This window comes from Colobus angolensis, unplaced genomic scaffold, assembly GCF_000951035.1.
Source record: "Colobus angolensis palliatus isolate OR3802 unplaced genomic scaffold, Cang.pa_1.0 Scaffold36, whole genome shotgun sequence".
Taxonomy (NCBI): Eukaryota; Metazoa; Chordata; class Mammalia; order Primates; family Cercopithecidae; genus Colobus; species Colobus angolensis.
The window spans coordinates 5,244,496-5,271,081 of record NW_012116932.1 but is presented as its reverse complement, the minus strand read 5'-3'; the positions used below and the strand labels follow the sequence as shown (position 1 = coordinate 5,271,081).

Below are 26,586 nucleotides of genomic sequence, written 5' to 3'. Positions count from 1 at the left end.
TATATTTTAATGTAAGTTGGCTTTTATGACAAGGAAGTTTAAAAGAAATAGAGAAAAAGAAAAAAGTTTGCATCTTCTAGGGAGTGCTACCATTTTTGTTTGATAACGCCCCCTTGTAAATAATTGTCATCAGCTGTAGGTTGGCTGTCTGGGCCAAGTCTGGGCATTCATCAGTCTTGTTTGTGAAGGCTTTTCCTTCTGGTTTCTTTAGATCATTTTATTTAAAAACAGTGCATCTCTTCATCATGAGGGTAGGCAAGGCGGGGGCTGTGGGGAGAGGTTGACCTGGGTGAGAACTGAAGAGGCTGCCTCCTCTTGGGTTGTTTGGAGCTTCACATGGAATTCACATGTAACATGTAACTTGATCCGTCGATGTTCAGAATGACAACCCCACTTAAACCTGGTGGAAGGATGGCCCTTAGACCTGAATGGGGTGATTTTACTTGAGATTTAACTTCTTCAGCAAATTAGCAGCAGCCTTGGAAGAGATGTGTGGCGCCTCTGTGAAGCACATCGTGACTCAGGCTAGTCTTCTAGTGTAGCGTGTCTGGGAGGGAAGGGTTTCGCTCTTGCTGGTCTTGGAGTCCACAGTGTGGGGGGCACTGCACACGCCTGGCCATCTACCTGGCGTGCTATGTTCAGTGTCTGGGGTTTGCTGCCCGGGGGCCTTTTCCTCTGGGTGTGGAGGCACAGGGTGCTATGGGAGGCCCAGTTGCTTCCCTCTCAGAGCTCAGTTTTTGCTTCAGGGGTCAAAATGTGGGCTGGCCAAGTGGTTACAGGAACAGGGTTTTGGTAAGCTATGTTGTCTTTTTTTAATTTTTATTTTTAAATGGTTTGATTTTGTGCTGTGGTATTTTTCTTCCCTTGGAATAATTTTTAATGGCAAAACAGGCCTTACAGCAGTTGCTTTTCTTTACCATTTATTTCTTTAAGAAGCTTTAAAATATTTATTGAAAAGTGCCATATCTAATTTTTTTAGCTTTCTCCTCAGGCAGGGCAGGCATCTTTACTTTTCATCCTCAGAAGAAACAAACCACTAACAAATGTAGCAAATTTACTGCAGGAATAGTTAGATCATGATACTACCTGAACACTACACCCCAGCCTCTTTGTTTGGTATTAGTTCCTCTGGGTGGTTTTTCTTTTGTGTGCTGGCTTGATTCTTGTGAGAAGTTTTGACCTGGCCAAGGGAGGATTGAGCCACGGTTCTGGTGTGGGACTTTGCAGTCAGGACACAGTACAGACAGGTCAGGCCTGCCTGACTTTTCTCTGGGTGGCCTTCCCCTTCGGCCCACCGTGCGCTCAGCCACTATAGTGTCCCTGTGGAGCCTCGCCATCAGATGGTGTGTCAGGAGATGGTACCTTTTTGGTGGGGCTGGGGAGGAGTGTGGTCCATGCCAGTTCTTTGGGCTTCAGGCCGCTCTTCCCCTCATGTTGTGGTGTAAAGCTCACCCATCAGGTGGTATATCTGGTTCTGATGGCAAGAAAAAAGGGGGGGATCTCCTTATAGGGTATGGGTCTAGGAGCACAGATGGGCCTTTTGCCCCAGGTAAAATGTTTGTCTGTTTGCTGTCATGTGTTCTTTGAGGAGTGAGCCATCTAGAGTCCTACTTTGAATTTACTGGGTCATACAGCCTCTGCCTGTGCTGTTTTCCATAATAACTTCATGCAACGTGCACTTTTTGGGGGCTCAGATAATTGCTTTCTTTTTGTTTTTGACCTCAGGCTCTTTGACAGACTGGGGAAAATGGGGCCTGGCATCGTTTTCCCTGTCAATGGGAGGGGCTGTTCCATGCAGGGTGGGAGGGGACCAAGTTAGCAGAGAGTAGCCAAGGATCCTTGCTTCTTCGTTTCTAGTGTGCTGTCATCCAAGCAGGCTCCTGGCTGTAGGGATGGGTCTTGGGGAAGAATCTTCTTTGAAAGCATCTGTGATAACTGAGAAGTCATCCCTAGCTGGAGAAATCCAGTAATGAGCAGAAGGAGAAAGCAAGTGAGGACAGAGGCCATTGTGTTACAGTGTCATGCAGAGGGCCCTCAATGATGGGGCATTGGGGAAGGCCGTAGACATAGTCATCAGAACATCCTGGCCTGGCATAAGCTGGGTTTTCTCCTGGGACCGTTGGTCCTCAGCAGGAGTTCCTTGCATGAGTTGCTTGTGGGCAAGGGCTGCAAATGGGCTGTTCTTAGGAGAAAGTGACACTGGCCTGTGAGGGGAGATGGTGAGCATTATTAGCCTTTGTGTCCAGCATGGCCTTCTTGTCCTGTCTGCTCTGGAGAGGAGCCTGTGGGACCAGTCCTGCCTGGGGAGTGGGGAGGGCATATCCACACGTGCCGGCTGATTCTGACTCTGAACACATCCTGTCTGGACTTGGGGGTGTTTCTGCAGAACAAAGAGGTTGTTTTTCAGCCTTGAACATCTTCAGGAGGATAGAAACTCTTGCTCACATATTCTTAGTAAAGGGAAGGGTCTCTCTTCTCCAGGCCACAGAGGTAGTTCTTCGATTGCCTTAAGAGGCTAGGCTAACGCTCTTGACATGACATGACTTAGACAGCAAAGCACTTCGTCCTGTAGTTGGGCTCTGTCACCTTTCTCTTTAGTTGGCCATATTCTCGTTTCCTCCATCCTGCTGCTATGCCCTGTGTGCTCTGGCTGTGTGTGGGATTTTTCCCTGGTGGAAGGAGGCCCAGCTATGTATTGAACATCCTTCGTGTGTTGTGTGTGACTCAGAAAGCCTGTCACTTGGCCCCTGTGCTCTGAGCTGTGAGGGTGGGGAGGTGGCTGTTCCATTAAAGTGAGAGTATTGGATGGCCCTCTTGAAACTAGAATTTTGCCTTTTTTAGTATGTAATATAAAGTTTCCAGCACCTATTGGTAACACAAAGACTTGCTGGTTTTTAAAATAATCTAATAAGCATAAGTATGTAAGTTTTTAGAATTGGTACTAGAAGTTGGACAGCTGGTTATTATTCTCGAGAACTTGATTTCACTAGAAAAATAAACTAATTGGAAAGCAGTTTCCAGGAGTTAACTTGGTTTGATTTTCAGTTTCAGTTATTTTAGCCTGTTGAGTTTTTGATGGCACACCTTTGGAGAGATGGCCAGGCCTGATTCCCATTTCAGGGGCATCAGACTATACTTTTTTAAGAAGCTCCGTGAATCTAGTTATCTACCCTGCATCCTGGGCAAACAGCCAGAACGAGAAGGGGACAAGGTGTCTTTTTCTCCTGTTCACTGGGGTGACATGAATTCTTTTAGTTAATGGCTGTTTGCAAATTCTAAACTAATGAAATACTCAGCAGCTAACATGTTCAATCTAGTAATGATTAGTTTAAATCTCAATTGACAGTAATGTTCTAGATAATGTTTTAGAAAAACAGGTCCAGTAATTCAGTTGATGAACTGTATATACATCTTCTCAGTTTAGTTTTGTAAATGTTTAATGAATTCAGGGTTGTACGCGTAGTTCTTTAAGTAAGATTCCAGGTAGTTGATTTGTAACCAGCAGTCTACCTATGAATGTATCCCAAACCTTTAGAAGGTTGGAAAAGATTTTTGAAATAATGATTTAGTTTTGTAGAAAAAACACCCCTTTGGAAATTAATGCAGTTGACCCAATAACAGTTTTTAAAACAATTGGTGGCTCCAAAAGGCCTGCCAACAAACAAAAGTCCAAATTATCTAGTGGGACACTTTGAATGTTTTATGTTTATTTTGGGTCCACTGTAAACTTTGGTTCGAACAAGAATTTGAATTTAAAGAATTTATCATTATTTAAATTATTACCAAGTTTTTACATTTTCATTACGGTATCTTCCAGGTATGAATGAAACAAGACTTATATTGTGGTACTTCCTGTATCCCCTGTAGTGCCAAAACCAGTGATACTTTATTTGCTCCTATGGCAGCTCATAGAGATAACTGAAGTGATTTTTCCTCAGTAATTGAAACACATATTCTCTAAATGCCAATGTGTGGTGATGGGCCCTGCACTGCCTTTACTTCTCTAGGGCAGTGTCTTTGGATTGTCTAGGGCCTAGGTAATTCTGAGAACTACTGTAAACCAACCACAGGACACTAAAGCAATGTACACACCACTCTGTGTGTGTATGGAATGGGTTATATAAACCTGGGCTATGCTGGACATCTACAGAAGAGTATTACATTCACTTGCAAAGTTTACATTTTTGAGCTCACAGTTAGGAAAAAATATGACCCGTGAGTTTTTCAGGTAGGTGAGGATGGGTCTTCTTGCAAATGCATGAGTTCTGTCTTGAGTCCTGGGAACTTCTCTGTTGGTTGGGTGTGGGCTCATTCCCCGACTCTCCTAATCACGTTTGCGTCAGAATGTTAGCATTGTAAATAAAAGAATAGGTTGTATAAATAGATACACAACACTTGAAACTTTACTTTAAAAAAATCGATAGTTCTACATATATATTTAGTTATATCACTTGACAGATTTCTTCTACACAGTGTGGAGATTGTTTTGTACCACAGATTATTTTTATAAAGTTAGTGAATTTGAATGATTTTGTAATCAGAGCTAATGAGCTTTACCTTTCAAGAGAAACGTACACTGGAGCATGAGTGGTGTGGAACTTTTACTTAGCGCTTATATGGATTCTTGTGATACACTGGCAGACTGGAGTCAATTTGCGGGTCTTTTTTGGCCAAAACTCCACTTGTGTTTGTGTAAGACAGTGATACTTCAGCTCAGCTTCTTGTGGATTGGGAGGAGAGAGGGCCTGCAGTGTGTTTTACATTGGTGCTTCCTCCTGAGATTTCTGTTGAACAAAGGGTTCTGAGGTCAAAAATTGGTTTGTAAGCTTTTGCCATATGACATAGTCATGTGAGAGTGTTGGGGGGAACAGAAATTGTATAGGGGTGCAGATTGGGGTGGGATGGGACTCGAATAAGATTCAGGTACAAAAACTTTGAAGTGAGAATCTGGTGGTTTGAGTAATCCACCAAACTGAATTACCTAAGATCACATTATCCAGGTTGGGGGACAGAATTACCCAGTTAAGTAATTGTCCAGAAAAGTGGGGAGGGTGGCATGTGGATGCAGTGATCCAATTAAATGGAGAGCTGCCAGGCACATTTTATCCTCTTTGGTCAGGGCTCTTTTGGAGGTGAGAATGGTTGGGTTGGCTCGCTGCTTCAATCTGTGGAGTCAGCCAGGAGCCCAGTGAGGAAGCTCAGAACCCCAGTAACAGCAGAGCATCTTTCAAATAGCTCCAGAGTTTTCCTGCTTTTCTTAGGAAGCTTAGCATCACTGCCACAATATGGAAAGTGGTCTTCATTTTAGCCTGTTTTTTTTTTAGGCAGAGTGGATGGTTATTTGTGTGGGACTTTTGATGGCGATATATAATGAATAATTAAGTTAATTTCTGGTATGCATAATGGCCAGTCCTGAGGCCCAGCTAAAGACCTGTCCCCCAGACTCTGCCTGCTGGCTTCAAGCAGCTGCTTCCAGACAGAGGTGCACTGGACTGGATAGTTTTATCAAGAGAATCTCTAATGTGTCATTTTAAACCAGCTGTGCTTATTATTCATTCTGGTTAAGCGTATAGGTTTACACTTTACCCTTTTTATACTTGGAATAAATTTAGTTCCAGCAGATCTAGTAGCACTCCAGAAACCAACCCCATCTGTTCCCCATAAAAAGAACATTGCTCTGCTCTGCAGCCACGTGTCTTGGAATGTAATTCTGTTGTGCCTTTGTTTTTGTCACTCTCTTCCCCCCAAAAGCAACTGCTGTAAGCTTTTTTCTACTTGTCTTTTCTAGTCCCCCACCTCTACCTTTTTCCTTTTTCCCAGCTCTAATTTCTGGATGCACTTTTGTGATCCAGATATTTTAAGAACCAGTTACCTCAGACCTCATGTTGAACAGTGTCACCATCTGGGTCCTCTTGATACTGCAGACTTTTCACGTACACATGCAGGAACCCTGCTGAGCGTGGGCACTTGTTTTAAAGCAAAACTCTTCCCAAGGACTGAAGAAAGGGCTTCTGGCAAGCTCGTCCTGGCACTGTGGTGGGATGGGTCTAGAGTGTCATCTGAATGGTGCTTCCTGTGTTCCTCTTTCAATTCTGCCATTTTCAGTATTCTTGTGTATCTGAATAGGCAAAGCGATTTAATTGGCTGGTCTTGCACGCAAATTAGTTCCAAAGATAAGCTCTTTGTATCACATTTCCAGTCGCTAATGCTCAATGTAGAACATTCCTTTAAATGGCAGGATAAAAAACCCACTATCCACCATAGTGCATTTTGGGAAGATGTCTGTAGCATATGTTGCTGTGAAATCAGGCCTTGTGGGATATGGCTGTTTGTCATTTTGATGTATTTTAAATAAATATATATATTTTTTAAAGAGCCTTTTTTACCAGTTCAAAAAGTTTAATTAACCAGCAGTCACCATATCTGAATTTTTGTCTCTGGGGCGTCGATGGCAGACCAAGATTAAAAGTGGTAACTCAGCCATATGAGCATGGTCTACCTTCCTGGGCTGTCCTGCTGTCCTGCAGACCTGCTGTTCTGCAGACCATGGGACACAAGGTCAGTGTGTTCCCAGTGAGGGTCCCAAGTCAGTCATCTTAAGTGTTTGGTCTCTGCCCCATTCAGTGGACTGTTGACTTCAGTCCCTGCAAGTGCTTTAGCCCGAGTGGGGTTTTCTCAGAGCACTGCCACAAGTTAAGTGTGTGTTTAGCCAAATAATTTCTCCATAAGGGAAAAATGCAGTCGCCCAAATTTTACCAACAATGACAGAGATGAGAGTAGGAAAGATTAGGCAACATCTGAGTTTTAAATGGAAAAGTGTCCAAGTCATCATGAAAGGCCGACTGGGAGCAAGTGATGATTAGAGATTCTTTAGGAGACCTCATCTGAAAATGTTAAGACTGCCAGTGAGGGAAGGAATTGTTAAAACGCCAGCGGCTTTTTTTTTTTCTCTTTTTTTTCTATAATTCTGTAAAAATGCAGAGAAAGTTGAGTGGTACTTCAGAATTGAGGGAGAGGGTTACCGCAGAGTAGAAATATATTTCTAGATTTCAGTTCCAAACCACAAATCCACAACAATGCCATTTTTCAACTGTACAAAAATCTGCTTATGAACTTGACATGATCTTAAATGGTAGTGTCAAAGGCCAAGTTTTTCACCTGTTAATATTTTTCCACATTTGTCCTTGAATCTGAATAACTTTATACAGTACTGTAAATTTAACTTACATCGAGTTTGATGTCAATTCTTATGAAAAGAGCTTTCTGTATGTAACACATACGGTTAAAGAATACAGCAAAGAACAAAATTTGCAGGAACAGTTTTGGAACCAACAGAAAATGTCACCTTTTATTTGCCATCTTATATATATATATCAGTTTTACCAGCTACTTCTAAATTTGTACATTATTTGTAAGGGAAAGAAGGAAAACCCTAAGACTTGTCTAACTTAGTGGAGAATGTGTGTGTTGGGCTTAGGATGGATAGCTAAGTCTTACTGAGCTGTGTTACCTAACTTGTATATAAAAATTGTAATTAAAAGTTTGGGTTCACCTGTTTCTCACAGTTTAAAATGATGAGTAATTGCAAATTCTGGAAATGTGACAGTATATGATTTAAGGCTATAGAAGCAAGGAAGCTCTTTCAAGTGCTAAAACTAAAGACTTCTAGTTTTTGGCTCAAATTCAGTAAGTACTGTTTGTATGCCAGGATATGTGAGATGTAAATGTAGTAGGTCACTTTTCACCCTTGTAGCTATAAAATAAAAATTTTGTAGAACAGAAATAGCTTGTACTACTGAATTAACAAAAGTTATACTAAAGTATCATGTTTTAAAAAATATATATATATATACAGAGTTAAGCTTGTTGCTGTTACCCTGTCTGGATTTGAAAAGTGTGCTGATTTATATATATATATTACACACACACACACACACACACACACACACACACCCACACACCCACACCCCTAAAATGGCCTAAAGCAGACATCCATGTAATTACAGTTGCAAAATGAAAACATTTTGGAAAGAACATTGTATCATAGTTCATTCATTTGCAGTGGATCTTTGTTCCTTTTTACTGTGGTAATTTTAGAAATGAGTGTCAAGTTTGAAATTAGATCTGCTAAGTTGGGGTTTTGCTGCTTGAACTCTGCACTGGGTCCTCAAATAAACCGATGTGAATGTAGTTTTTTCCCCCTGTGTGAAGAAGCAGTTACACCCCAACAATAGGAGGAAAAATCTAGAACTATTTCAAGTTTTATCTTTTTGTATATGAAAATAAAATAATAATAAAACAATCTTGTCTCTCTTAATTACGTGGCAGGGGATTGGAGTTTCCTTTCATGAGGATTAAAAGTAAAATGGTGTTCCCTTGCTTAGAGGGCTGACTCAAGTCAGTTCCTGTTTGGTATGTGTAATATTAACAGATGTTAATGGCTGAATGCCTAGTCTGCCATGGTCCTGTGGGGCTGGAGCTAAGCACAGGTCTCTATTTCTGCCATTCAGAAGTGCAGGGTCTAGTTGGGGATACTATGAATGGGGACCGTTCTCCTGAACAAACTGTTCTGGGATTTTGGGTAAGTTTCTGAAGGGTAGCATATTTTCCAGATGTCCAAGACACTCCCCCATTCCCCCATCCTCTGCCGCCAGTCCTGTACTTTGCAGACAACCCTGAGCAATACTGTTGTAAGTGGAGCAGAGAAGCCTTGAAAATAGTTGTATTCAGGACTACTGCAGATGACAAACTGCCATTCCCAGACGTTGCTGAGTACTGGAGTCATTTGCTGAGCGATTAAAAAATACAATTATGGGTCCTTATCCCCAACCTGGAATTAGCAAAGCAGGTCTCTGGTTTCAGAGATCTGGACTTAATCTCACCAAAGGAACTCATGGTTCCCCAACAATAAAATAATGATAGTCTTTAATACCTAACAAAACAGGAAGGCCCCAGAAATCATCTCACTGCTTTCTGCACTAACAAGTTTTTTCGGTCCATGACTCTTACTTGCCTAAGTGGAGAAACACCTTTTTAATTCACCCTTTATTATGAGAATTAAGCAACTGTTGATACTTTTGGAGAAAGTTTTTGATGAAAGGACCCTTTATTCAGGGACAAGTTGCCCAATATTTGGCTGTTTTTGCTCTTTCACATTTAGAAAGTTCACCTTTTATTAGTGAGTGCCCCTAATGAAGGAAGGAGGGCAAAGGGCTGACATTTTTGACACAGGATCTTGGAGCTGGAAAAGCTGAAAGGTTGGACCTTAGGAGTCATCTGGTCAAACTTTCCCTTTAGCAAAGGAATTCTTTCACCAAAAGAAATTTGACATAGAAGTTGGTTTATATTAACCAGGCTTGTCTGAATGAGCAAGTAGAAGAGGGCCAAGGGACCATTTCACTTACCCTCTCATCCCTTCCTTTAAGTCTCAGGCATCCCTATGGAACACCTAGGAACCTTGATTAAAGTTTACAAATCGCTGGCCCAGTGCCAATTTTAGAGGTGGGCATACAGGCCCAGAGGGAGTTTTCCTACCCAGAAGCAGGCAGCCCTTCCGGTTCTTGACCTCTTGGGACCAAATGTGGGGTTACACTGTTGTTTAGAAGTGGAGGATCTGGATTAGGAAAAGCCATCTACTATTTATTTCTCTAGTATTTAGCAGTGTCTGGCACTTACAAGAGCCTTAAGAAATACAGTACCTCAGTGATTGTGTATTTAGTAAATTCTGGGGAAAGCTGCTGAAGTAGCCTTGAAGTCTACAGATACCAGTGTTGTCTGGTTGTATTTGTCAGGATCCTTGGTTGCAGCTGACAGAAACCATTAGACAAAAAAGGGGGTTTCACTGAAAGGATTCTGGGGGGAAATGACTAGCCAAGCCTTCAGAAAGGCAGGATGTATGTGGGTTTCAGGAGCCTTGCGAGTTGGGGTCACAGCATTGCAGGCCTTCTCCACCTGTGTCCTGGTATTTCTTCCATTATTGCTCAGAGCAAGACCAGATGCATCTGCTCCTTTGACTTCTTAGCAGGAAACAAGGCTGTAGACAGTGCCAGAGGTTTTTTTGTTTTTTGTTTTTTGAAACAGAGTCTTGCTCTATTGCCCAGATTGGAGTGCAGTGGCACGACCTCAGCTCACTGCAACCTTCCTCTCCTGGGTTCAAGCAATTCTGCCTCAGCCTTTCGTGTAGCTGGGATTACAGGCACGCAGCACCACGCCCGGCTAATTTTTGTATTGTTAGTAGAGATGGGGTTTCACCATGTTGATCAGGCTGGTTTCAAATACCTGACCTCAGGTGATCCTCCAGTCTCAGCCTCTCAAAGTGCTGGGATTACAGGCATGAGCCACTGTGCCTGGTCCAGTGCCAGAGTTTCACATCACAGCTTTGCTACCCAGAGAGAGTACTAGATCCAAAATCCCTAGGAAGGACTCTGGTTGATGTAGCTTAACCAGTCCGGGTCCTTCACAACAGGTATTCCTGGCAAGGGGGTAACCTCCCATTTGAGGCTGTCAAAATAATGTGCATACTTCAGTAGGTTGTTAGAAGTGGCCTCCTGGTCAGTGAATCATCAGTGGGATCAGATAAAAGTTATTCCTACCAGTTTTCCAAGAAATAGGAAACTTGAAAGTTCTGCTAAGAACTAAGTCCACACGGAATGCTGGAGATTGTGCTGCAAAATGAACTCATTTATTTGTGAGTGGTAGTCCGTGAAATCTATCTATCCTTTCTTTGCCAGCCGGCATTCAGCAATCTGGATTTTATATTCTATCAAGACAAAGAGTAGAGATGACTCAAATATTTCTAACATTTACAGAGCACCTAACGATATACCCCTGGTACTTCCCTAAATATTTTACATGTGTCATCTCCTTTAATCCTCACAAGAACGCTATGGTCTAAGTATTATTATTCCAATATAAAAGAGAAGGTTGGGGACAGTGACTCACACCTGGACTTACAGCACTTTGGGAGGCCAAGGCGGGAAGATTGCTTGAGGCCAGAAGTTGGATACCAGCCTGGGCAGCATAAGGAGATTGCCTTCTCTACTCCCCCACTCCTGCCAAAAAAAATTAGCCAGGCAGTGTGGCACGTGCCTGTAGTCCCAGCTACTCAGGAGGCTGAGGCAGGAGGATCGCTTGAGCCCAGGAGTTCGAGATCGCAGTGAGCTATGATCATTCTACTGTACTGCAGCCTGGGTAACAGAGACCCTGTTGCTAAATAAATAAATAAAATAGACCTGAGTTGGAATATCGGCTCTGGAGACCTTAGTGTAACCATATGCAAGTGTTTACTCAGCTATTAAATGGGACTAAAAGCATTTTCTTCTCAAGAATATACATAGCACACCACTAAATCCTCTAGACATCGTATTCCCCATCCATCGCCCCGCCCAGTGGACCAGGGATGAAGCGGGGATGCGCCAGGGCATCCAGGTTTGTCACCAGGGGGCGTACAAGGCCCTCAGTTTGGCGGGCGGCGGGACGGGGTGGGGCCGGCCTGCGCGCGCATGCGCCGTGATAAAAGGCCGGTACCCCGGGCAAGATGGCTACCAAGAGTATCGCTTCCCGCCTCCGGGGCTCCCGGCGTTTTCTGAGTGGCTTCGTGGCCGGGGCTGTAGTGGGCGCTGCGGGAGCTGGGCTCACGGCCCTGCAGTTCTTCCGGAGTCAGGGCGCTGAGGGATCGTTGACAGGGAAGCAGCCAGATGGTAAGTCTGTGGGCCCGTCCTCCCTTCCCTGGCCCAGGTTGCGGGCTCCGACTCCTACCTGGGATGTGAATGGCAGTGCCTGACGGACAGCCTTCACCGTTTGCTGGGCCCCGAGCCTGGCCCTTGGTTTCTGACCTTTATTCTCCCGGCTTGGCCTCCCCTCCCCACCTCGCGTCTCGCCAGCTTCCCTCATGTCCTTCCTTACCCCGGGCATCTTAGTTTCCTTCACAGAACCATCCCCCTGCCCGACTTTCTTCCCCCAAATTACTCACCGCGATATCTATGTTTTAATAAAAGTCTGTGTCCTCCACTAAGACTGTTAGCTCCGTAAGACTTGAGACTATGTCTGTTTTGGTCTCCATCATCTAACCAGCACAGTACCTGGTACATAATTGGCATTCACTAAGTATGAATGAAGGAATAAATTAATACATAGTCTTAGTAGATTAGTTAACTGCCCTTCTTTCGTCATTGTTCAGTTGAAGAATACCTGTTATCTCTCCAAAGTGTATAAAAACTCATGTTGCAATGAGTACCTTACATTTGACAAAAAAAAAAATTAAGACGTGCTCATTTCTTACACTTTGTGGATGTGCCAGTTTAACTTGCTCCTTTGGATACTTGGCATCTAGCAAGAGAACTACCCCCTTGATGGGTTGAGGATTTGAGAAGGCATCAGGGGAGGATTATCTCGAAACCAACTCACTATTGATTGTGTGCTTGGTTTCTCCCACTCGGAAAAACAGTACCAGTTTTACTGTCATCTTGTAACAGCACACATATCAGTGCTTCAGAGATGATTTGGAAATTTGATGTGAAAGACTAACAAGATCAAGTCTTTATTCAAAAGTTAACGCAGTAGCTGCAGTTTATTTGTTGATTATAGGCAAATCTACTTTGTCTACTATTTTCTTCATCTCATAAGTAATTGCAAAAATGAGATTTGCTTGTTGATTAGACTTTTGAGCCAGTCCTTTGTAAATCACACCACTCTCCTTTTCCTTATACTCTTTCATTCTTAAGAGCCACTAATTGTGTGTTTGTGTTTTTGTTTTGTTTTGTTTTGTTTTCATTTTTAGGATCTGCGGAAAAGGCTGTCTTGGAACAATTTGGATTCCCTTTAACTGGAACAGAGACAAGGTGTTACACTAATCACGCTTTGTCTTATGATCAAGCAAAGCGGGTGCCTAGATGGGTTCTTGAACATATATCCAAAAGCAAGATAATGGGTAGGTGGTTGGACAAAAAAATTGAAGTAACAGTATTTATGAAAGATGTCTCCAAATTTAAAACAGGATGATTATTAATATTCTCAACCTTTTTCATATCATAGCACATGTAGAAAATTATATTTGTATAGCTTACTGGTTAAATCAACCCTGCCTGGCAGCCAGAAAGCCAGACCCTTTCCAGCTGTTTCAGGGCGGAAAATATCCATATCTTGACACACTAGTTGGGAGGCTCTGTCATCAATATTACAGCAATGAGCACCATTCAGTTTTATGTTAACAAATATTTATGTGTCTGGCACTGTGATAACACTTGGGGACCTATGTGTGACCAGAGTAGAGGATCTCTACCCCCATGACACTTTGAGTTGGGAGAGTAAGTTGACCTATCAAACAAATAATTATGAATGTATAATTATAATTTTTCCAAAGGAAGTGATTGCAAGTTAGTGTAGTATAATTAGGAACAGTAAAAAGTTTGATGAGAGGCTGGGCGTGGTGGCTCACACCTGTAATCCCAGTACTTTGGGAGGCTGAGGCATTTGAGCTCAGGAGTTTGAGATGAGCCTGGCCAACATGGCAAAACCCCGTTTGTACAAAAAATACAAAAATTAGCTGGGCGTGGTGGTGCACCTCTGTGGTCCCAGCTACTTGGGGGACTGAGATGTGAGGATCTCTTGAGCCCAGGAGGTGGGGATTGCAGTGAGCCAAGAGTGCAGCACCACACTCCAGCCTAGGCAACAGAGGGAGACCGTGTCTCCAAAAAAAAAAAAAGTATGATGAGAGATTATAACAGGGGAACCTGATTTTGATTAGCAAGGCTTCTCTGAAAAAGTGGACTGAAGAGTGAATGGAAGTTACTTAGGCAGGGGGTTGAATGTACCCTGGGATGTGGAGAAGAGCATTCTAGAAAGAAAGGAACACTTGCATCTTTGGAGGCCCCCAATATGGAGAGGGGTTTTGTTCTTTTAGGGAACTAAAAGAGTGCCAGTAGGTGAATGAGGGAGAAGGTGATGTGAAATGAGGATGGAGAAATAGGCAGGTGTGTCACTTTATTCACGTGTCCTTATGTCTTAATAGGGTCCTGTAGAATTACCAGATCTTGATAATTAATGTCAAATTGGCTTCTAGGTAGATTCTTCAAGTTTACCCTCCTACCGTCATTGTTTGTTCTCTCTCTCAACCCTCACTCATGGTGAGCATTACTCAGCTTTACCAATTTAATGCTGATTTTACTTGTGTTTATTGATTATTAGTGAGCGTTAACATGTTGTGAATTAGTCTTTTTTGGTAAGTTATTCTTTACCCATTTCAGTTGGGGCATTCTCTTTTGAATTTATTTGTAGAAGTTCTTTTATTTATTAAAGATATTACCTTTTGTCACAGTTGTTTTGTTCCCTTTTGTTATTTGCTTTTTAATTTGCTGTGTGTTCCACATATTCTCCTTTGCTTTAAAATGTGTGCTATGGCTATGCATATTAAAATGGTGATATTAAAGTAAGTGTGTACCCTTCTAGAGTGCATAGCAACCAGCAGAATAACAAGATGCTTGGAATGTACGCTGTTAGAGAGAAACTGATGTAAGTGAAAACTTTATCCAGCATATAAGAATACCTGGGCATTTTATATTGTATAATAAATCTTGTGAGCTGTGTACTTTTGAGGCAATAAAATAGAGCCAATTAATATTTGAAAATAGAGAGCAATGTACCTGTGTTTTACTTGATTTTAATGTAAAAGGACTTCTATTTTCAGTAATGATGGACTGAGTTATTCAGATAGCATCTTCCTGCTGAAAACCAAAAATGTTAGTATATAAAAAGTGTGTATACATATTTATATTTTTTTACTTTTTTTTTGAGATGGGGTTTTGCTATGCTGCCTAGGTTAGTCTTCAATTTCTGGGTTCAAGTGACCTTCCTGTCTCAGCCTCCTGAGTAGCTGGGATTACAGGTATGTGCCACTATGCCCAACTAAAAGCGTATCTTTTAAAAAATCACTTACGAAAAATGAAGAGCCAGCAGCATAGTGGAGAATTGCCAGGCTAGTGTTTATGGGAGAAAGCCAGAATCCAAAGAGGTAAGCGCGGTCTTGGCAAACCGAAACCACATTTGCCTTTGAATTCACAGCATTATGGGGTGAGGAGGATTGAAGGAAAGACCTAAGGCTCACCCAAGGTAGGTTGTCCTGTAGGTCCTGCAGTGTAGGAGACCCTTCCTGTGTTACCCTGGAACTCCAAAGGGCTACATCCTCAGGCAAGAGTGAACTAGAACTAACTTCCCTGCCCACTCTTGGGGACTACATGGAAGGTTGTCTTGGCATTGAACAGAGAAAGGTCAAAAGAAAGATAAAAGGTTTGTTCCAGAGAAGGTAAGGTCAAAAACTGGCTATCATGCAGACTTACAGCCCAAATCTGTGCATCGAGAGGAGATCAGGGAACCTTAATCCCTGAGCATGGTTTAATATGGTTCTCCACTGGTAATGTTGCTAGACACCTTACAGCAGTAAATTTACATCTTTTCTCAAGGAAGATATCTTTTTAGGCCTTTGGAAATTCCTACAAATTGCTTCTATGTGACAGTGAGCACCAGCCAAAAATAACTAGGTGTAGAAGGAAGTGATTCCAATGGTAATGATACTTAGAAATTTACTAATGATAATTTTCCTGTATTCTTTATAAAGTGATTCTAAAAAGTTTACGTATATGATACTTTACTGTGAACTTTGGGATCTGATACTAAGTTTTTCTTGGCTGAATGAAATCACCTTGGAATCAGTGACTTCACTGTTCTCCATTTTACACTTCTTTGAATAGCAGTCTGAGTATGTTTCATTTGTTGTCATAACTTTTGTAGTTTAAGAAGGTCTTACCTCACGATAGTGCAGTAGGTAGTGTTAGGATTTGCTAATGTTCTCTGTGACAAACCATTCTGGAGGTGTCAGAAAATAAATAAAATCTGAGATTTCTTCTTTCCTATGTGGTACTCAGATACTCTGTTTTAGAAATTTCTGGGTGGAGCTCATAACTTAAATGTTTATTTTGTCATGGTTCAAGAGGCAGTAAGCAAGATATCAGAGACACTCTTCTACCCAAGGCTGTGCCTGCCTAGAACAAATTGTTTTGTGTCTATATATATCCATTATTTTAGTACACATAAACTTGTCAAATACAATCATACAAAATACAATACATGGGTGTCTTTTTTAAAAAACAAGCATTTATTTAGTAGCCAAGCTTTTTTATATAGTTTAGCGTTTTGATTGTTGATTGTTTTTACTTAAATGCTATTCAGAGGAGTTTTTCTTTAACTGGAAAGGCCAGAGTCAAAATTATAGGAGATAGCTACACTGTATGAAAAGCATTCTTTCCTAGACTAGTACTTTCTAAATTCAGATGAAGTATCTGAACTATTCCAGGAACTTGAGACATGCATGCAGTCCCTAATACTAATTGCTTGAAGAGATACCAGCCAGTAGCAGCCAGCTTGCCTTGCTTAGAGAATCTTGAGGGACATTTGTCTACTGATAACATACCCATTTTGTGTGTTTTTCTTCAGGTGATGCAGACAGAAAGCATTGTAAATTTAAGCCTGATCCCAATATCCCTCCAACCTTCAGTGCCTTCAATGAAGATTATGTTGGAAGTGGGTGGTCACGAGGACACATGGCTCCAGCAGGAAATAACAAATTTTCAAGTGTAGGCATACTTTGGGGGAGGGATGGGAATATGGGGCTGTATGTTATACATACAACAGGAATTAGAGATTAAAAACCTAGGAGCTAAACCTTAAAACTTGAGAATTTCCATACTCTTACTTTTCTTCCTGACTTTATTTCTCTTCTTTCAATCACATGCTGAGACATTTTTAAACAGGTTGAATGAGGAAAACTAAGTGCTATATGAAGGGAACTAGAAAGCCACTGGGAGCTGAAGCTACTCACTTTTTTTTTTTTTTTTTTTTGAGACGGAGTTTCACTCACTCTGTTGCCCATGTTGGAACACAGTGGCTTGATCTCGGTGCACTGCAACCTCTGCCTCCCAGGTTCAAGCAATTCTTGTGCCTCAGCCTCCTGAGTAGCTGGGATTACAGGTGTGCGTCACCATGCTCAGCTAATTTTTGTTTGTTTGTTTATTTATTTTTTGAGATAGAGTCTTTCTCTCTCTCGCCCAGACTGGAGTGCAATGGCACGATCTCAGCTTACTACAATCTCTGCCTCCCGGGTTCAAGTGATTCTTCTGCCTCAGCCTCCCAAGTAGCTGGGATTACAGGTGCTCACACCACATCCAGCTAATTTTTGTATTTTTAGTAGAGACGGGGGGTTTCGCCATGTTGGCCAGGCTGGTCTCAAACTCCTGACCTCAGGTGATCCACCCGCCTCGGCCTCCCAAAGTGCTGGGATTATGTGCTCGGCTACTCACTTATTTTTAATTAGTTAATTAGAGACAGAGTCTCGCTTTAATGCCCAGGCTGGAGTACAGTGGTGGAATCATAGCTCACTGTAGTCTTGAACTCCTAGGCTTATATGGTTCTCTTTCCTCATCTTCCCGAGTAACTAGGACTACAGTCATGTGCCACCATGCATGGCTAATTTATTTTGAAAAATGTTTTTAATTTGCAGAAAATTTGTAGAAATTCATAGAAAAGGTGAAAAAATAGTACAACAAACATACTGATACATTTATGTATACATATGTAAATTCTGCAACCATTGACAAAGTTGCAGACATAATGTTTTATTTCTAAATAGATTGCTCAGGAGTATGCATCATCTAAGAATAAGGATGTTTGTACATATGAATATAATATAAATACAAGTATATCAAGAAATGTATACGAATACATTTTTATATATTTGTGCAGTAATATTATCTAAAATACAGTGTATAGTCAGCTTTCCCACATGGTCCTAATTATGTCCTTTATAGCTTTTTTGATTTAGTATTCAATCATGAATCACGCATTACATTTAGTTACCATATTTCTTTAGTCTTCTTTAATCTAGAATGCTTTTCCTGCCAAAAAGTGGAGGAGTGTCTTTCATGATATTGACATTTGTTACGTGAACTATTGGTGATTATGTCATTAAGATAGTAATTCTCTACCTTGGACACTCATTATAGTCACCTGGAGAAGTTTTCACAATCCTGATGCCCAGATCTGAACCTCATACTTATAAAATTGGAATATCTCAGGGATGAGACCCAGGCATCAATGTCAATATTTTTAAAGCTCCCTAGATTATTCCAATGTGCACCCAAGATTGAGAGCGACTGCTTGAAGAGAAGGTACTTGTAGCATTGGCAGTTAGTATAGATCAGTGAAGAAATTACAGTGAGGCAGAGCCTTGGGTATTTGGGTCAGAAATGTGAAGTGAATGAACACATAGTGGCCAGATATTCAGAAGAACAAGGACGTTTTCTCTGCCACTTTTGAACTAGTATGTTTGTACTGTACTAAAATAACTTTTGTGAAAATTGATCTCTATTGAGAAACTCTTTGCCAGAGGCTTAAAACCAGAATTTGCCCTTAAGCTTTGTGTTGGAAATATTTAGTTCTTAGAATTCACATTATAGGTTTGGATTTTGTAATTGATAAACATAGCTAACTACTTACTTTGTAGTCCTCATTTTGAATAATTATTATAAGAGCTTTCTGTCCTGGAATAATTATGGCTTTCATTTATTGAAACAAGTAGTCAATAATTGCCTAGCACTAATGTATAAATAAGAAACTGTTTTTCTGTGTCTTTTTAATAAAATGTATTTTAAAGAGGAAACATTTCAGTGCAAGTTACTATGTTTCTTTCTTTACAGAAAGCCATGGCTGAAACCTTTTACCTTTCTAACATTGTGCCTCAGGATTTTGATAATAATTCTGGATATTGGAACAGGTGAGGGATGAGAGTTTTAAAAACATGATTCTGTGGAAGATAAATGAAGTGACAGGAGAATGTACTGATGTGCCTATTAGCTGTTTCTGTCTTTGTTTTTCAAAAGCTAAGCCTCTGAAAGTAAGTACATTGGGCCAGTTTTCTCTGCTGTATTTTGGGAGTACAATCTTCTACAGAAGATCAGACTTCAAAATATAGCCTGCCTTTTTGATCATGTTTGCCACTATTCAAAAGTCAAGTTTCGAAAGAAATGACTCAAAATAATAATCTTAGTAATGGAGGCAGCATCTTTTTTGAGTATGTTCAGTGAACACTGTTATTTTCTCTTGTATTCCAATATTTCTTAGCTTTTTAAAAAAAGCAGTTTTGTATTTCAAGAGCTCCTGAGCTTTAGGCCAGGGTCTGTGGTTCTTGTTTATAGTCTCAGCATTTTGAGAGGCCGAGGCAGGAGGATTGCTTGAGCAGGAGTTGAGACTGACCTGGAACATACTGAAGCCTTGTCTCTACTAAAAATTTAAAAAATTAACCAAGTGTGTTGGTCCATGCCTGTAATCCCAGCTATTCAGGAGGCTGAGGTGGGACAATCACTTGAGCCCAGGAGGTTGAGGCTATAGTGAGTGGTAATTGTGCCTCTGCACTCCAGCCTAGACAACAGAGCAAGACCCTATCTCAAAAAAAAAAAGTTCCTGAACTTGAAAAAAAGTTGGAGCATAGTTTAATATAACTATTAACCAGTTTTTTTTGTTTTTTTTTTCTCCCCCTGAGGCAAAGTCTCACATTGTTGCCTGGGCTGGTGTGCAATGGCATGATCTCAGCTCGCTATAACCTCCGCCTCCCGGGTTCAAGCGATTCTCCTGCCTCAGCCTCCCGAGTAGCTGGGATTACAGGCACACACCACCACACCCGGCTAATTTTTGTATTTTTAGTAGACATGGGATTTCACTATGTTGGCTACGCTAGTCTCCAACTCCTGACCTCATGATTTGCTCACCTCGGCCTCCCAAAGTGCTGGGATTACAGGCATGAGCCACCACGCCTGACCACTATTAACCAGTTTTTGATAGAACCTAACTATAAAATAATCTGGGCCTTCTACATATTTCTGACACTGTCAGGTGGTTTCTTTATGCATCTAAAACTAACAGTTTGAGGTTCTTTCAGGCTATTGTGTTTTTCCCCATATAGTACTTTGTGGTTTAAAATAATGCAGAGAGCACCCTGCACCAACAAGAGATTTCAGCAGTTATCAGTCATGGCGACATTTGTTTCATCTACACACCATCACTTCGACACACTCAGATTATTTTTAGCAGATTGCAGATATTTTATCCATAAATGTTTCGTTATGTATATTTAGAATATAAGGATTCTTTTAAAATATAACCACAGTATTATTAATGCCCTTAAAGAATTTAACAATAATTCTTTGTTACCAATTTTATAGTCAGTTCAAATTTTCTTGGTTGTCTTTGATTTTTTGTTGTTGTTGGTTGGTTTGAATCAGGATTCAAACAAGATAGACACAAAAATTTGGTTGATATATCTCTTTAGTTCCTATTAATCTGTAGGTTTCCCTTTCTTTTTTTTTTTTTTCCTCCATTCAAATTATCTGTTGAAGATCTAGGATGTTTGTCCTAGAATTTCCTTTCCATATTCTGGATTTGCTGATTGCATACCTGTGGAAGCATTTAACATTTTCTTTTCCCAAGAGATAAATTTCTGGGAGGAAAACTTTACCTTGTGATTGGGCATATATATATGCTATTAAAAATAATTAAAAAAAAATTTTTAAGGCCAGTCAAGTGAAGCAGTGGGAGTAGAGAAGGAACAAGGAAGTGTGTAACCGGTTGTGAGCAATTAGTTGTAAACCACTGCACTTATACCAGCCTATAAAAATAATTGGATTTTACTTTTTAGATAAGAAACTGAGGAATGAGGAAATGCATTGTTATCTCTCATTTAGAAATCTCTTCCAACTGGGCCGGGCGCAGTGGCTCATGCCTGTAATGCCAGCACTTTGGGCAAATCACTTGAGGTCAGGAGTTAGAGACCAGTCTGGGCAACGTGGCGAAACCATGTGTCTACTAAAAATAAAAAAAAATTAGCCTGGTGTGGTGGCATACACCTAAAATCCCGGCTACTCAGGAGGCTGAGGCAGGAGAATCACTTAAACCCAGGAGACGGAGGTTGCAGTGAGCTGAGCCTTAGTGACAGAGTGAGTGAGACCCCATCTCAAAAAAAAAAAAAAAAAAAAAAAATCTTCCAACTGCAGCGTAAGAAAGTACGTATTAAAACTACTTGCCATTTGGGCGCCTGTAATCCCAGCTACTCGGGAGATTGAGGCAGGAGAATCTCTTGGACCCAGGAGGCTGAGGTTGCAGTGAGCTGAGATTGCACCATTGCACTCCAGCCTAAGTGGCAGAGTGAGACTCCATCTCAAAAAAAGAAAAAAGAAAAAAGAAAAAAAAAATACTTGCCATTTTTATCTGGTAAATTGACAAAAACAGTTTTTAAATGATAAATCCCAGCATTATAAAGATTGTTGTGAAACTGCTGTTGTATTTTGGAGCTTATAGAGTAAATTGATATAGCCCTATTAAAAATGTTAGTTTTACATATGATGATGAGTTAAAATAAATACATTCAGTATTTCTGGCCCTTGAAATTTATCTGAAGGAATTGATACAGTGTTGCATTATTTAAGAAATGTTAACATAAGCCCAATTGTCCTGCAAGAGGAATGGTTAAATAAAATATATCATCTTGTTGGAATGATATATAATTCTTGAAAGCTGGTTGGGAATTATGGCATAAAAAAAGTTTTAAGTTCATGAAATTTGAATTCCAGAATGTACTCTGAGTGCACATAAAGAAAAATGTAGATAGTTTTGTTAGTGTATGTGATTTTTAAGGTTTTTCTGTGCAGTAAGCAAACTGGGAAAAGAATTGTTTGTATGCTTATAATATTTTGTGCTATGTTCTTGTTAATTTCTCAAATGCAGTTTTTCTTGGTATCTTTCGTAGGGATTGTTATGATTTGCTGCTATCTTACACGTATATATATGAGAATATCATACTTTTTTTGATTTGTTTTTCAGAATAGAAATGTACTGTCGAGAGCTGACAGAAAGGTTTGAAGATGTTTGGGTGGTATCTGGGCCTTTGACGTTACCTCAGACTAGAAGCGATGGAAAAAAAATAGTTAGTTACCAGGTAAGGATGTTTAATAGTCAGGTTTATGTTATCTGTATAATATTATAATCTCACTTTGCATTCTGCTTTTTATTTTTGTTTTTATCATTTAAAAAATTTTTCATTCTACTTTTTAGTTTCACTTATTCAACAATATTTATTGAACACCTATTAGGCGTGATAGGCATAGAGAATATAGTGATGAATAAAAGCAACTATTGACTTCAAGGAACTCACAGTTTAGAGTGGAAGACAGATGTTAACAATAACATTAAAGTGTGACATGCTGTAATAGAGATAAACACGGTGTGGTCTTGTGAAAGGACTGATGGACTCTACTCATATGGGTCAGTAATGCTTAAAAGAGGAAGTGATATTGAACTATACCTTGACAGTTAAGAGTCAGGAGTGGACCCTGAGGATTCCAGAGGATGGAGCAGGATGAGCACAGGACATTTGTGGTCAACATCAGGGTTTTGGGATTTATATATCATTCATAAAAGTTGGAGCTTATGGTGCAAAACAGTGTGGGTGGCTCAAGGGGGATGAAGAGTTCCATAACAACAGGTGGACGGGTGAGATAATACGCGACTTTCCATTCTATGATGAAGACTTGGTTTTTAATTTTTAGGCACTAAGAAGTCATAGATTTGTTTTAAGCATGGGATAAATGTGATATTTGGGTTTTATAAAAAATATTCTGGCAGTAGCATGTAAAGAGATAGGTGGGAAAAGGGAGCATTTAAAGGAGAGATTAGAGGCAAGGAGATGAGTTAAGACATACAAGCTGTTGGAGTGAGGAATAATAGAGGAACACAGGAAAGAGTAACCATGAATAAATAACTTGTTTGAGTGAGGAAGAGGGAGAAGTTCCAGATAACAACCAGATTGCAGGCCGGGTGCAGTGGCTCACCTGTAATCCCAGCACTTTGGGAGGCTGAGGCGGGCAGATCACGAGGTCAGGAGTTCGAGACCAGCCTTACCAATATGGTGAAACCTTGTCTCTACGAAAAATACAAAAATTAACTGGGTGTGGTGGCACGTGCCTGTAGTCCCAGCTACTTGGGAGTCTGAGGCAGAAGAATCGCTTGAGCCCAGGAGGCAGAGGTTGCAGTGAGCCGAGATCGCGCCGCTGCGCTCCAGCCTGGGCGACAGAACAAGACTCTGTCTCAAAAAAAATAAATAAATAAAAATAAAATAAAAACAACCAGATTACAGTGTTACAGTGAGTTGAATAAATGGGAAGAAAAGCTTTTCTTCTAGAAGCTTCTTTTTTTTTAATATGCAAAATATGTGAGCACTTTTAAGACTGAAAGAGAGATTAAAGATAGGAGAGTGTAATTAGTGGTGTGAGAGCTTCAGACATCTAATGTTGCTGGGAAATTCTTAGCTAGCCTTCCATATTGGTAGTTTACAAAGTGGTATATCTGAAGAGGAGTAAGCCAAGGAAGTGCTCAGACAAATGGTGGGTGGGGATATGTCAGAAGGACATGTGAATCTGCTTGAAGGAGCTCCCATTTACCGTATCTGGTGCTATTGAATATCAAAATAAAATGGATTATAAACCTATTGAATTAAATAAGAATCCATACTCAATAAATATGTAAATACATAGGGTGTAAAGAAAAGCTTCTGCTTACCATGGAATGTCAATTAATACATTTGCAAGAATGAAGAGTTATACAAATCATTTTGCACACATCACCATAATTGATTCAGGCAAGAATCATCACTAGCTAAAACCAGTGAGTGAATGTTTTGTGAGGAATACAGTATTTACATAATCTAAAAGTATCTCCTCATAAATTATTTATTAATCACAAAGTAAAAAGTAACTTTATAGTGAAGAAACATCCCCGTACCCAAGTGATCAAGTTTAGTATTGCTAGTGATGGGACTTAGTGATACGCTGTACTTCCTAGTGTGATGCAGTGAGCAGGATAAAATATCAGGCATACCCCAATTGAGGGACATTCTGTGAAACAGCTGACTTCTACTTTACAAAAGTGTTGGTGTCATAAAAGACAAAGGCTGAGAAACTATCTGTTCTAGGTTAATGGATTAAAGAGTCAGGCAAACAAAATACAGAGTATGATCTTAGATTAGATCCTAGACCAGAAAAAAGTTGCTAAAAAGGATGTTATTGGGAGAATTGGCAACATTCAAGGTCTGTAAATTAGATAATTGTGTATTTTCAGTATCAAATTTCCTGACTTTTAAAATTGTTCTGTGATTAAGTAAATATCTTTGCTCTTAGGAAGTTATATCCTAAAGTGTTTAGGAGTAAAAGGGTGTGTCTGTGACTTTTAAAAAGTTTAGGGAAAATAGAAGAGAGTGATAAAGCAAATAGAACAAAATGTGAACAATTGGTAAATCTGAGCGAAGGATATAAAGGAAGGAATTCTTTGCGCTGTTCTTACAAATCCTAAGCTTTTAATTAATTCAGAATTTAAAAATTATATATTAAATATTATACAGATATTTAAATGAAATATCAAAAGATATATTAAAATAGTTTATCGGTGAAATGATACTCAAGCATGTTCAAGCTAGCCTTGAAGAGTTTCAAAAGAGACCTCTCATCTCTCCTCACCCTGTGTAGTGTCATAATGATCAGTCGTGTGAGGTCAGTCAATATCAGCTTCCTGAAGAGTATACTTTGAGTAATAGTCTTGTTTCTTGTTTTTATTTTAAAGGCTTGCTGGTCTTAGGTATTCTCTTTCAGATTCTGGGCTTCTTAGCTCATATCCTTAGTTTTCCATATGTCTGTTAATTTATAGGACCTATCCATGCTCACACTGGCAAATCTTTAATTCGGTAAATCATCAGTTCAGCAAATCTTCAAGTACCTGTCATGTGGGAGGAAGGTAAACAGAATTGTAAATGGCATGCCCCAAACTTATATTCTTGATTACTTTCTTCCTCTCCTGTATTTCACATCCTGGCAGTCATCTCTCACTCTTAATTACTTTGAACCAATAACTTTTATTAATTCTCTTTTTTTAAAATAACTTTTACTTAGACATACCAAAGCTCTGAACACCTGCAGTATTGCAGAGGCCTCTAATGAGTTTCTCTGCTTCCAATCGCATTGGCTACCAGTCTATCTGGAGTACAGAAACCATGACAGAGAAAGTATACGTTGTTACTTTCCTAATCCTCAGAACCATAAAAAAGAATAACATTAAAAGAAGAGAAAAGGAAACTTCATTTATACTGAAATTGGGGAATGTTCACAGTCCTGTATCAAGGAATTTTTCAAATAATATCTGCAAGATAAAATGAAATTTGGACCAAATTATAAAGGATGTTAATTTGACATGTCTCCTCTTATCAAAGCATCGGTCAGGGTACTAGAATTGGTAAGGAAATTCAGACCTACTGGTAGCAGACCACAGAAGAAATTTCTGGTGTTTAACTTGGGGTTTATCCCTTTACCTTGCAACAGTAGGAAAGGCAGGGTGGTTATAATTACATATTTTGTGTCAGATCTGGCCTTGTATCTTTGCTTTGATACTTGCTTGCATGTGGTCCTGGGAAAATGACCTAACTTCTGTAAAGTTCAGTTTTATCTGTGATATTTGGATAGTAGTAGTGTTTACCTCACTGAGTTGCTAGTATCATTGTTAGCTTGGTAGTTAGCACATAGGAAATGTTCAGTAAATGTTAGCTACTATTACTCCCTTGGAGGCTAACATAAGAATGAAGACCAGTGTTTTTTGTATTCTTTGGTGCATGTACTTATAAACCAATGATTTCTAAGATTCTTTTTTATTTCTCCTTTCTTATCCACAGAAGCCCAAAGCTCAGGTGCCTCTTTACTAATTTTAAAGCACAATCTTTGTAATCTTCTAAGTAGAGATAATGCTTTTGAGTTCTGAGTTCATGCTATGTTAGGATTTGTGGAATTAGATACTTTATATTAAACATGGTTTAGTCTTGATGCTTTTTTTTTGCTCATGGCATTAAAGTCATAATTGACAAACTGTCTTTCCTTGAATTTAAACTTAAAAATTTTTTTAATTATGCAATTATATGTGCATAATGGTAAAAGTGCTAAATCTTAAACATAATTGTGGGAGTATATGACATTGTAATGAAATTTAAACAGTACAGAGCAGAATGAAAAGGTAAAGTCTCACTTACACTCCTTATCCCACTGTCCAGTTTTTATTTGTTCTGGTGCTTATTTCTATATCTCAGAATAATGAGCACTAAAATATATTTTTAACTTGTGACTTGTCACTTATTAACAATTAATTTATCTCTATAAAATTATGAAATTTATTAAGTTTACTTCTTGCACTGCACCATACTCTGCTAGTCATATATACTTAGTTCTTCTGTTGGTAAACTTTGCATCATATACTTTACATAATATACTTAAACCTTTAATCTTGATCTATCATTTATACTGGTCAAGGTTTGTAGCATTTACATTTATGTTTGCTAACGATAATGTAGTCTGAGTTTTGCCTATAGCAGGGTTTGTAAACTGAGGCCTCTTATGGCAAGTCCAGCCCATAGAGGTATTTTATTTGGCTCATGTGGTGTGTGTGTGTGTATATATATAT

The 26,586-nt window shown here is 39.8% G+C and overlaps 1 protein-coding gene across 2 annotated transcripts in view; it reads left to right on the top strand.

Moving 5' to 3' along the window:
- Positions 1-11,457: 11,457 nt before the first annotated feature.
- EXOG (endo/exonuclease (5'-3'), endonuclease G-like) overlaps positions 11,458-26,586 on the top strand; it is a 26,846-nt gene continuing 11,717 nt past the window's right edge. Inside the window, exons 1-5 of one of the 2 annotated variants that reach the window (XM_011953311.1) lie at positions 11,458-11,699; positions 12,779-12,928; positions 16,486-16,625; positions 18,744-18,820; positions 21,919-22,033. In XM_011953311.1, the coding sequence (XP_011808701.1) occupies positions 11,537-11,699; positions 12,779-12,928; positions 16,486-16,625; positions 18,744-18,820; positions 21,919-22,033 (645 nt within the window). In that variant the 5' untranslated portion in view covers positions 11,458-11,536. The remainder of the gene's footprint in view (positions 11,700-12,778; positions 12,929-16,485; positions 16,626-18,743; positions 18,821-21,918; positions 22,034-26,586) is intronic. The other variant, XM_011953312.1, reaches the window with a different exon arrangement.